The sequence below is a fragment of the Anneissia japonica genome, unplaced genomic scaffold (assembly GCF_011630105.1).
Source record: "Anneissia japonica isolate Jap-2015-1 unplaced genomic scaffold, ASM1163010v1 scaffold288009_len375886_cov190, whole genome shotgun sequence".
In the NCBI taxonomy this organism is placed as follows: Eukaryota; Metazoa; Echinodermata; class Crinoidea; order Comatulida; family Comatulidae; genus Anneissia; species Anneissia japonica.
In genome coordinates, this window is record NW_022748146.1 from 198,643 (window position 1) to 211,024 (window position 12,382).

General features: G+C 33.7%; 1 protein-coding gene across 1 annotated transcript in view; it reads right to left on the reverse strand.

Annotated features, from left to right (window-relative positions):
- LOC117120683 (DC-STAMP domain-containing protein 2-like) overlaps nucleotides 1–12,382 on the reverse strand; it is a 29,232-nt gene that overhangs the window by 4,616 nt on the left and 12,234 nt on the right. Inside the window, exons 3-9 of the mRNA XM_033265715.1 lie at nucleotides 6,829–7,032; nucleotides 5,051–5,476; nucleotides 3,543–4,021; nucleotides 2,819–3,131; nucleotides 2,332–2,495; nucleotides 912–971; nucleotides 357–468 (exon numbers count right to left, since the gene is read on the reverse strand). Coding sequence (XP_033121606.1) covers nucleotides 357–468; nucleotides 912–971; nucleotides 2,332–2,495; nucleotides 2,819–3,131; nucleotides 3,543–4,021; nucleotides 5,051–5,476; nucleotides 6,829–7,032 — 1,758 coding nt within the window. The remainder of the gene's footprint in view (nucleotides 1–356; nucleotides 469–911; nucleotides 972–2,331; nucleotides 2,496–2,818; nucleotides 3,132–3,542; nucleotides 4,022–5,050; nucleotides 5,477–6,828; nucleotides 7,033–12,382) is intronic.

Here is a 12,382-nt window from a genome sequence, read left to right on the forward strand (position 1 = left end):
TGTCTGTCATAAGTGTAGAGTAAATAAATAAGTAGAGTTCTTACGGTGTAAAGTAATTAAAAGTCAGGTTGATAAATACAAATTTCGTTATTTTTTTTTATAGTTTAAATTTTGAGAAATACAACCCAAATTATCATTTGAAGGAAGCTGTTATTTTATTTTACTATATTTTACTCTTTCATTTGCTTACAGTTGATCTGTTAACGATTGTCAATCGTTTTGTAATTGGGCTTTTAGAAAAAAAACTTCTAAATCTATCTTTGTAGTACCACAACGGGTAAAAGTCTTGGTTACACTGCAGCGTAAAATTACTAATAAATATTATAGCTTTTGTCAAAGAATTGATGCCCTCTAACCATTCTGGCAGTCGGTGTAAACTTTCTCTAGTTTCACTGTACAATCGGTGTACGCTTCCCTCATCACTGTGTTACACGTGTCGGCAGAATTTTTCAAAAACTTTCCTGTATCCTATAGTAGTAGAAATTTACATGGATATGAACATATGATATTACTTCGCACTGATCAATGTGTATCTAACAACAAGTCTAGGGGTGGCATTAAGGAGGAGGTGGGCTCCGTTATGGAAGTCGGGACATCAAAGCTTCTGTTTGGAAAGTCCTGGTGCCACCACCACTAAACGAGTCAAATTCTTTTGATGCAACATTTATTGATAAAGGTTTGTCTTGCCAGATATTTTTATATCGATCTACAACTTGTTCGTGCTCTTAACTCGCGAAAAAGGCTGCCTTCTTGCGAGATTGTAATTACTTTATTCCAATAGAGAGTGAGTATACATACATACATACATATATATATATATTGTAATTATATTATATTATTTTATATATTATTACAAGTATAGAGCTATGACAACTTGTCTTTTTGCTTTAGGTCGTAATGAGAAGCATGACGTAGTCCTCAAATGAAGTTAATGCAGCTGTTTGGATTTGTTCACTGTGTTTACTTAAAACCTGTAAAATGCATCAATAGAAAGAAATGCTTTGTAAATTAAATGTTTGTCAGTCTTCTCCGATCAAGTCTTCACATCATACGCGCGCATGTGACAGTGCTTCACCTAGGTCTATAATATAGATGGGTTTGTACTCTGTATATACATGAATTGTACTATAAAATGTATAATATTACTTGGAAAATTAGAAACAGTGCGCAAATAAACAAAAATATTATTTGAATAAAATTTGGAAGGGTTTTAGTATATGTTATCAATCGACGCATAAAGGTCCATTCACATCAGATCCGAAGCCAAATTCGGAGGACCGCGTTTTCCAGCGAAGTGCTGATGTATAATTTCGAAAACTCCGAACTAGTATATTTATTCTATATTTCAGATGCACATATAATATACTATAGGCCTTAGATGTAATGTTTTTCGTCGTGGCAAGCGATACCATACCGCTAAAGGTACAGTAAATTGCATTATCCAATAACATGCCGCCACTAGCGTGAAAACATCGTTAATGCAAGACTCGCCGTGAGTGTGCTTTCCTGTTGAGTTGTTAAAATGTTATATACAAAAGTGACATAAACGCGTCAAACTCGAGGAGTACAAAACAAAAGTCCATAATTGAGCAACTCGCCAAAAATGAACACAATAAATAAAATTTAAAATTTGACCTGACCTAATATGAAAGTATACACATACTTTTGAGCTTTTGGGAGTTTTGATTAGACTAAGTTTTTTAAAGAATTTATATCTTATCATTAAAAAGGATTAAATGTTAAAAGATTTGCTTCCAGTGTAATTGTGACCTTTTGAAATAAGTCGAAATCGAATAGGCCTACTCCATTAGTTATGTAACTAATAGTTACAGTTATGAATACAAATATTTTGCCTAAATTTTTAGTTACGATTTTGTTTAGTATTTTCTTTTTGCTTGGTAGGTTTATTTATTGGTAATCAGGGTGCACAATCACTGAGATGGTGGTGGCCATTGTTTCAAAAGTGAACCCAATAAAATTCAACCCAATAAAATCAATCCAAGAAATTTAATACGCCATCGTGTTGGGATTCATTAGTTTGACATTAAATATGACGTGTATTTTTTTAAGTTTTTTATTTGAGCAGGGAGTTGTTAGATAAACAACTCCCTACTTGAGTTATACTTTCACATCAAGCTGTTAGGCAAGATTTTTTCCTTGTTTCGCGAACTTATTTTTTTAAATATCATCAAAGGCTCATGTAAAATGTATAGGCCCATTAAATAAATGTATACTTTACTATTTTTCAGAGTGCATGTAAAATATGCCTATTTCAATACATGTAATATTTACACTATTTTAGAGGCAGGTAAAATATATATAAGTCCTTACTTCAGCATTACATGTCATGGCCTTTGATACCTCATTTCCATTTTCGATAATATTCTTGATTGGTCCGTTCAGTAGAAAAGCCAAAGTCAAAGTTAAAAGCGCAGCACGCCCCCTAGAGGTGCATAAAGTTGGTACCATTAGAGCTGCTATACACCTAGATCGAACTACCAAGAAAGAACAACAAAAATATTTTAATGTTTCCAATTTCCGCATAAAAAAGATTCAATTGTTTACCTATTTGTCATAGAACGATAACCGAAGATTGTTTAGGGGTTATGCATGGTCGTAAGCAGAAGGGAGAGGAGGGGTTAATACGGTACGGTATACTAAAAAGTGACCATTAAAGTTTTCATGGATTAAGAATTTAGTTTAGCATTCTCAATTTTCGCACCAGTCCCTGCTATGGTTAGCATACATGTTGTAAATAGTCCTAACTAAAATAATATATCTTGAATTATATAGAATGTTTGTTTGAAAGTATCCTTACCACTGAATGCTAGACTGAGAGCTATGAAAAATGTCGACGCTACAGTGATAATAACTGAAACTACTTCAGTGTAATACAGTCCGTAATGTAGGCCAATGAACAACACAGCACCGAGGAATATCGCTACGCATAACCCAATCACTCCTTTCATCTTTTTGTTTTCCTCCCGATCGCTTTTAAAAATATCGTTGAGTACCTCCCGACTGGCGGCTAAACTTCGTAAGGACATACTACTAGCACTCCGTCGACGTTTTCTTTTCTTTTCTCGTACATTTTCATACATGTACGACGAATCCGAATGTGAATCCTTATCCTTTGAAATGATAATGACCAGTAGTAATGATTAATAATAATGGACGTGATTTTTATAAATCAAAACAAACTTTTAGCCTTTCAGAAAATATACTTTTAAGTCCTCGAGATTTTTTAGAAAGGAATGGGAAAGGAATTACCGATTTAGTTTAGGTTGATTGAAGTATAAATATTTGAATTTCCTTTCACATAATAGGCATATCAATTGTAAACTTGTTAAATACAATACATCGGAATTATTTTTTAAAAGAAAGAAAACGCTTAAAATATATATAGTCATTCCCTTCAAATTATGATTACTTATAATCACTGTTCCCTGCTTATAATGTGTTTGATATTGTCGATTCCATTTTGAGTTTGATGAACAGTTTTTTTTTAAATAAAAACTTTAAGGTTAAATATTCACACTCACCGACGGATAGCAGATTGACGGAGTCCGTGCAATATCCGAAGTTTTACCATTTGGAAAACCAAGGGAGCTAATATCAGACATGTTACCATCCAGGAGGTCGGGCCTTGAGTCATTATGCTGAATATTCTGAAGCTCAAATTTTTCCGTACCACTATCGTCATCATCAAGTATCGCTTGTGAACGTTCTTTAAAAAAGTTTTTCTTTGGAATGCTAGAGGTGGAAGGAGGCAACGGTGTAGTAACTGGTGATGGTTGGAGATGTCGAGCAACTGGTGATTTCGATCTTGGACTTTTTGTTCCATCTTTATTTAAAAACAGCTTTTTCGTAGGTGTGACTGGCGATTCTTGTTTAGGTGAGTATGGAATCCAAGGCGGCTTACGTCGAGGAAACTGCGGGGAGAAATATCTGAGCGAGTGTACAGATGTAGCTGAGGTGGGCGTCAAACGCTGACTGTACCTCCTCTCCACCGGATTCATTTCTGCACAAATAAATTCCAATAATAAATGAGAAGGAAAACTTTATAACTAGCTGTGATTTATCCATTTCCATGTTGTGGAAGAAATAGTTTTAAATTATTTTCTTGCCACTTTAAGTACTAGACTTTTCTAAACCGTTGAATATCAAATTATTAGTTAAAATTTAATTTATTGAAAAACGTGCGAGGGAACGACGTCGTCATACAGAAACCTTTTGATTACGCCACCACATTTAATTGTAGTATATTTGTCTGTTAATTCGCATATGTGGTAATTACAAACATTTATTGTAATATGATTTATTTCCTTGTAAGGTACTCAATTTTAACGGAAACGTCATAAAAAACAACACTGTGACATTTCTGTACTACCTTAGTTAATCCTAATCTCGGATAGGAACAATATGTACGGTAGTCAAAATAATTGTGTCATTGTAATTCCAAACCAATTATACCACGCACATATTTGAACGAATATCCGGTTGGAGGATATGATTCTACCCGATATCATCATTGATAATAAAGATATTTCTTAGAATAAAACTTTATTATTTCTTTTTATAATGTAAATAAGTTTAATAAAATTCAAATTTCGGACGCCAAATACAGCAACATGGTAACAAACTTCTGGTGTCTTGAAATAATTTCATTTGGATCCAAATGTATAGTTATCTTTTTTGTTGATCAAAATACGAAAAACGAGGTGACGTCAGACCAAGCTGGACATAATACTGACAGCCCTCTAGAGAATGCGAACAGATCGTTTACTTATATTGGATTAACAAAAAGGAAGTGTCAAAACAATTTCTGAACGATGAGAATGGTACATAGTAATTTATTTTTTATTTTAACTATTATTTAATGAGGGTGAACAATCTAGCAGAAGCTGATCATTAGGGACCCACAACGATGATAATTGACATGGTGTCAGTGATTACAACTGATATAGTGCCATTGAGGGTATACATAATACAGTACAGTACAGTACAATACAAACAAACTGAATTTAAAATATTTTTTAAATAAACTCACTTGTAGGTGGCATTTCATCAGGGTTTGATAATAGAATTGCAGATTGTTTTTCAACTGAGGGAATACGAACAGGTGAGTTTTCTGAGACTGATGATGTTATTGACGTTGGTGATGGAGGTCTGGAGTAACTATCACAATCATACTCGCTTTCTGTAGGCAACTCCTCTCGGAACGGATTAAACTGCTCTCTTTCCTTGATACTACCATCAGATCTCCCAGTTGAACGACTGATGGAGCTTTTTAAAGATGATGATGTTGAGGGTGATTTCTTGAGCAAGATTTTTTTATCGGGTCGTGGAGAAAGTATCGGTGGTTTTCTTCTTGGTTGTGGTGTGTAGTAAGTTGGCTTCGGTAGTGCTCTGGTTGGTGTTGGTGTTAGTGAAATATTGCTTCTTTTTTCAACTGCTGGACGACTATACGGTAATTCTAGAAAAAAAATTACCGTATTTATAATTTTAATCCTCAAACAATTTTTATAATCTTTATCACTTGTAACCTGTTTCTGTTTGCTTTTTTCATCATATCATTTCTGTGCCCGATTTTTCTTCAAAGAGTCAAAGATTACCAGTACGGTTATTAGTGACACGAATGAGGTTGAGTTGGTTGTAATTTTGTCAAAATATCATAAAATTCACAATAAAAATCATTTTTCTGATAAGCAAGCGATCATATGAATTTTTTCAACGCAAACTTTGATTGTACAAACGTAAGTCCTGTCCAGACTATCAAATTGTATTTGAACAAAACATATGACATGCTCAAATATGGTCATTATAACCATAGGCTACATAGGCACATCATGACTGTGTATGGACACACAACAATTATATTTCAAAGAAAATTTTATAGTGTGGACAGGTCTTTAAAAAAAAGACAAAATCGGCATTCACATCCACTAACATGGGAGCAATAAAAAACTAACATCATCGGCAATCTTTTTAATTAAAATTGTTAATCTGAACTTCAAATTACTAAAAAAAATACATAGAAATATGCTGTATGTGGCGAGCAAATACATTTGAGGGGGAAAATGCAATTGGTTGGTTTTATGTAGTATTAAAGTTGTATTGTCCCCTGAAAATGACAAAAATACATACAATTAATTTGCTCATTTTGCAGTAGCTTATATACAATTTATTAATTGAGCAGAGAAATTAAAAGGTTAAAGGTTATTCATTTATATTATTGAATTTAACCCTAACTTTTATATTGGATACCGTAATCATTAATATAACAAAATACTTCCAGTGACTGGAAGTGTTTCTCTAATTTTTCGCTGTAAAATTATGGGGTAACCATTTTTATAATGCAATAATTTTAAGTTGATAGTTTCTATGTTACTTTAAAATGGAAGAAGTTAATTTGAAAAAAGATTTTTATGATTTTTTTTTAATGATTTTTTTTTGGTATTTTGTATAGAACAATACACCTTAAAATATTTCTAGCAGTACAGTCTTTGTCTAAATAAATACCATGCGTTCTACTTGACACAATGCAATTTTTTTTCTTGCAATTCATGCTCTGTGTTTCTGAATATCACGAGAAAGGCCGAGGAAACCCGTCCTGTATTGAAGTGGGACTTACTCATTCCTTTCTAGAAATAAGGGCGTCTAAATATTGTGCATCCCCGTTATGGAAAACATTCCTGTAATATTTTGTACAAATTTAAGCTTTCAAACATCATGCGTTTCACGATCATTCATCTGCTGTTGAACAAGCATTCCAAGCGTGCAAAACAGATAAATATAAGCATTCTTTCATCAGTGAGTCCATTATACCTATACGATTGTAGTAATCAGTGTCTATTGTAGTTTCATCCGATGGTGACTGAAGCCTGATAGGCTCAAGGTATCCGGACTCGGTCTCTGTGCTTCTAGCCTCCCGACTGGGCTTTCTGCTCAATTTCAACGGCCTGATCTTTACGGGTGGAGTATACAAACTGTGTGGATCTACTAAAGTGTTTTTCGGAAGTTGTAGATAAGCTAAAATCGGTAGGAAAAAATGTTTAATCAATTTAATTGAAGAGCAATGAAATCATTGCTGGATGCCATATTAGACTTACCTTAAATAGGCCTAAATGGACGAGTTTCAACTTATAGGCCATGCTACTGATAATTGCTTCATAAATCAAAAAACGAATTTATTCAGGGGAGGATCACAAAATAAATAAATATTTCTTAAATCTAAAAAACCCACAAATCATTAAAACAAACTTACAAATTTACTTAGGCGTAATCCAAAACGAATCAGAGGTGGAACAAGAAAATTATTTCTTAATTCAATGTAGGAGACAATCCTTTGCTGTCCAGTGGAAAAGTTTATCTGACAATGAAACTTTTCATTGGCTTACTTTTGTCACTGGATAAACAGGAAGAAATACAATGACAAATGAAATCGTTTCATCAGGTACCGGTGTTTAATTATGCGACAGTGATGGTCAGATATACGTCATGATGTTTCACAACTTTGTTGTGTAGACAATTTTTATTGGCCGTACATAATATTCGCAGTTTGTGCCGGCCGCAATTACAGAAAATGGTTGGAATCATACGTGATTTCAAAACCTTTCTTAAATTTTAGCCAACGCCTAAGTTGATAACAATAGTATTTTGTAATATACGTCTGCGTAAAGCCGGTGAGGGTTAACCTCTAGAGAGCCTTACATAGTGAAGTAAATCCAGGTTTGTCCCATGGCCTCACAGTATCGACTGTCCTGTAGAACACTTACACTTAAAGCAGTAGGCGTATATGAAGAAAATTAGGAAATTTATATTGAAGAACATTAAAACAATTCATCGTAGGACTATAATAAAGGAATGGTCACTTGGAGGTAATCTATCAAATTAATCAATGTCCACTGATAAAAAAAAAAAAGAAAACAAATCAATTTTGAAATTCTTTTTTTTTTTCTAGCATAAAAATTATCAGAGCTTGGAAGTTAGTGTATCATAAAACCCTGATTTATGTTGGAGTAATGATAGAAGTGATAGAGACACTTAGACACCTAAATGAAGTTTTTCTATTTTTTTTTATGTGGAGTAAAATTATGGTAAAAAATAACACTTTATATTGAAGTTGATAATTTTTATGTTAGGCCATAATACAAAATAAGTAAGTTATTTCAAACTCAACTTTTATGTTATTATTACTATTTTTTGACATTTTCAGGGACAAATACATATTTAAGATCTACTTTCTAATGACATATGACTATACTGGGTACTGATGGAAAAAATCTATCTCACTGTTGTTCTTTCTTTGGTAAATAAAAAAAATGAGCAAAGACAAAACTATAAAGATCAACAACAATTTTAAGGTACACTTTTATTTTGCAAGAGGTAATAAACATAAACAATAAATTCAATAATTCAATTGTTTACTTTGTGAACAAGTTATTAGCTTTGTAAACAAATTATTAGTTACCAATTTTCATCTCTAATTAACTTTTCTGGTGTGTCAATCAGACTTAATAACTGACCAATCAGAACATCGCTAAGAATACGTGCATGTCCCACACGGATGTCTTCACGTACGTTTACACTATTGGTTTGTGGGACCTTAATTTAATAGGCCCTATTGAATGAAATCATGTACATAGGTTTCATTCACGCAGAAATAGATATATCGGTATGTTTATGGAGATATTACTCGAGTATGGGCAATGAACCATCGATCCTTAGTTAGCTTGGGTAAATGACATCTCGGAGACAGGGCCCAAATCGTCAACTTCCGTAGGATTCTTGATCTATGTAATAATAACAACTTTACTAAATTAATTGCGTGCTCGGAGCTAAATTCAATTGATTAAGTAATTAATCTCACTATTTAAGGTAAACAGTCCAATGTCAATCATAAGTTGTCATATTTTTATTTAAATAGACAACTTTGTTGAACATTCCATGAAAGTGCGTTGACATTGCGTTGCCGCGTTACAGCCATGCTTTTAGGGTGTCGTCGGTGGAAATTTGTAATGGACATTGAATCAGGTCAGAGAGTGGCGACCACAATCAATTTTGTTATTGGTAGAATTCCCATTTCTACTTATTCTCTTGCATAGTAAGCCTAGGCCTATTTGTGAATTAGAATTCTCTTTTAGGACTATACTTAGTTTTATTTTTTACATTTTGTAAGAATTACATCTATTTACTTAGTTTTACTTACGGTATATGTTATAGGTCTAATTCTTCTTTTGTACTACGTTTGAAATTGTTAGAAAGGTTTTTTAAATACTTATTCTTTTCGAATTCGTTTCATATCTTTAGTTATTATATACGTCCAATTTCGTCTCATTTTTTTCGTTTCAGACCGATTTCTTTCCCAATTTCTCAATTAATGTTTAACTGTTCTGAAATCCAGTTTTCTTTACCATTAGTCTAAATAAAGAAGATACTAACTAATTAAAGAAAGGACGTAATATAATTACGTGTTGAATGTAAATGTTAATCGAATAACTTAATTTTTAAGTTATTCGATTAACATGTTGAAGCGAAGATGCACTTTATTGGCCTATGTTGTATCGGATAAGAACGATATTATCTACATTAATGATATTTCATGTTTAAAGATAGTTTATCTGTTAATGTTTTGCTAAATTGAAAGTATTTCTTTGCCAAAGAATCTTCGTTATATCATGTTGTTTTAGGCCCATAAATATAACCATATTATTTTTAGCAGTCTAGATCTAGCGCCCTCACTGGTTGGACTTTACAATAACTTTCCTTACCGATGTCGATTGAACCAACTTTACTCGGACACTCTGTCTATAACAACATGCCAGAGGAAGCTTTGTTTTGAATCATTTTGACGCTTCATTGTGCAAAACACTGTTACTCATTTATAGGTCTAAATTTAAATAAGGCAAGTAAGTGTATTTTTCCGATATGAAAATCCTTAGGGATACCATCTATGTGACCTTTAAGTGACATATGTCATCTATATGATATTTAAGTAAACATGTCAAAGATCTTTATAATATGCTTGGAACTTGTTCGTGGAATTAATTGTTGGTTATATGTCTGCTTACTGTGTTCCTTTTATTCAAAAGAATGTGTACATTGTTTAAGTACACAGGGAAAGTCCTCAAGTATGCAAAAGTACTGCAAAAACTGTACCGTCATGTAGGCCTACCGTAGCTCCAGTGGAATATTTCAACAAGTCTGCTCTACCTACTAGAGGTAATGTTTTGATTGGTTAAACACTTTTAGTACTTGTGCATAAGCTTGCAAATATGGATAATTTTTCATTCCTGATGATGACGTAATTAATGTCGAAATATTGAATCACAGCACGATGGCGTGCATTTTGATACTTGGAATATGTATTGTACTATTTTACTCTCCTACATCCCGATGACAGTTTTATGCTTCCGGGTATTTAGTATAAGCATTTGAACCCACAACAACAGGAACATTTTCAAGTTTTAAAACCGCATCACTCATTGACGACCACATCATTATCCTCAATCTTTATTAACCTGAAATGCATAGGCTTAGAATGCATTTGCTTGCATCCTGGTCTTGTGCCAAATATACATGATTAGCGTTGCATTATCCAGCGTTTTTCTTCTTAAAGTAGCCTAGATAAAAAGTGATGTGTCGTCATAGGAGGTTTTTATTTGATAAATGTCAATTGTTAATTTCCACTGATAGTGGACGAGTGTTGATGAAGCTTGTTTTTTTAACTTACCTTAATTATTAGCTTTTGCTTATCAATTTAGTATCGAAGCCGAGTAATGTTGTTTTTTAGAATTTGCCTTTTGATATACACATTATATATTATACGTAGGCCTACACGTTCTACATGGAAAGCAACAATATTATAATTATCCATACCCGTAAAAACAAATATTTGCTTGAATAAAAAAAATTTTCTCGTTTAATTATATTTATTAGTAATAATAATAATAATCAAAATGATGCGTCATTATTATTTTATTTCAAAAAGTATAAAAACTGCTTTTTACATATTCTGGGGCTTGAGTTTGTCCGTCTAACAAAGCTTATGATCAAAAATAAGTCGGAAGCTATAAAAGAGAAACTTAATTTCTCATCGGAAACGATATTTTTCAATCGTTAATTTCCTAATTATTCTTAGATAATTAACTTTGATTGCAGGAATTATGCAAGCTACAGACGCGTTTACAAGTTTTCTGTCCAAAACTTCCTTTTGACTAGATGACCAGGATAAGTAATCTCGACCCGCATGCTTGTTAAGAATGCAAACGTTTTTGGCCTCTCCGCCGATGGTTGGATATGATACATCACGTGCCTTCATTATAGTCCTATACGCGGGGCAGGCGGCACTTCGAAAGAATGACTTCTTGAATCAGGTAAAATTACATAGGATTTCGAAGATTAAATAGTGCAAATGATAGACATCAGGGTAGGCGAAAAAATCCTTAGTTAAAATTGTAGCTTTTTCAAAGTTTCAGCCTTGTAAATCCTATCGACAGAGGAAGTGACTTTAGCTGTTATTAATAGCAGTGCAATTCTAGTAGTTGACAGATGTGTGGCCAGCTGATGTAAAATAAGTAATTTGTGTTTCAAATTTTGCATGAAAACTTGCTGAAACTGTTTAAAGTTGTAGAACTATCAAATAAATTACTAATTTCCAATAATGCGCTTTAAAATATTTATATAGCCATTGACGTATTTTTTTTTTATACCTCCATGATATAGGATACAAAAAGTAAAATAATATAAATTCACGAGCGCAAACTGGTTATAGTTCTGGGTAAAGCCGACCAGGGGCGGGTCCAGAGATTTTCTGAAAGGGGGGGGGGGGCACAACATGAAGTTCACGCCGCCACGCCCACCTCAGCCCCGCCAATAAGTCGTAAATAATCGAGCTCTAATTTCGTCCACTGCTGTATCGCCACTGAACTCATGGGTGCACTCCCTTTTCAGCTCTTCCTCTATTGAACTCAAAGTTGTCACCCTCTTTTTCTTTTTCGGCTTGACTGACGGGAAGGAGGGCACGAGCCCTCATGTCCCCCCCCCTCCCCCACCACTGGATCCCTACCTGCCGACATATAAGGATTTCACAAGTAGGAGTATAACAGGAGTGTTGAATTACACCAAAGGTCTACCACTGCAGTTTTTAAGGCTCTCAGTGTTATCCATGATTACAATTGTCCAAGTTTAGCTGTCCGTGGTTAATCATTCTTGGTCTTTATAAACTCCTGTCAGAAACTGTATTACGGAAGTGATATCTACCTTCCTGATCGGCTTAGAACATTTCCTTATTACCACTGAATGCAGTGGCCTGGATGTGCCAAATACTGTTTTTGAGTTGTCACATTGTCCCTTAACAGTTGACACCATAATATATATA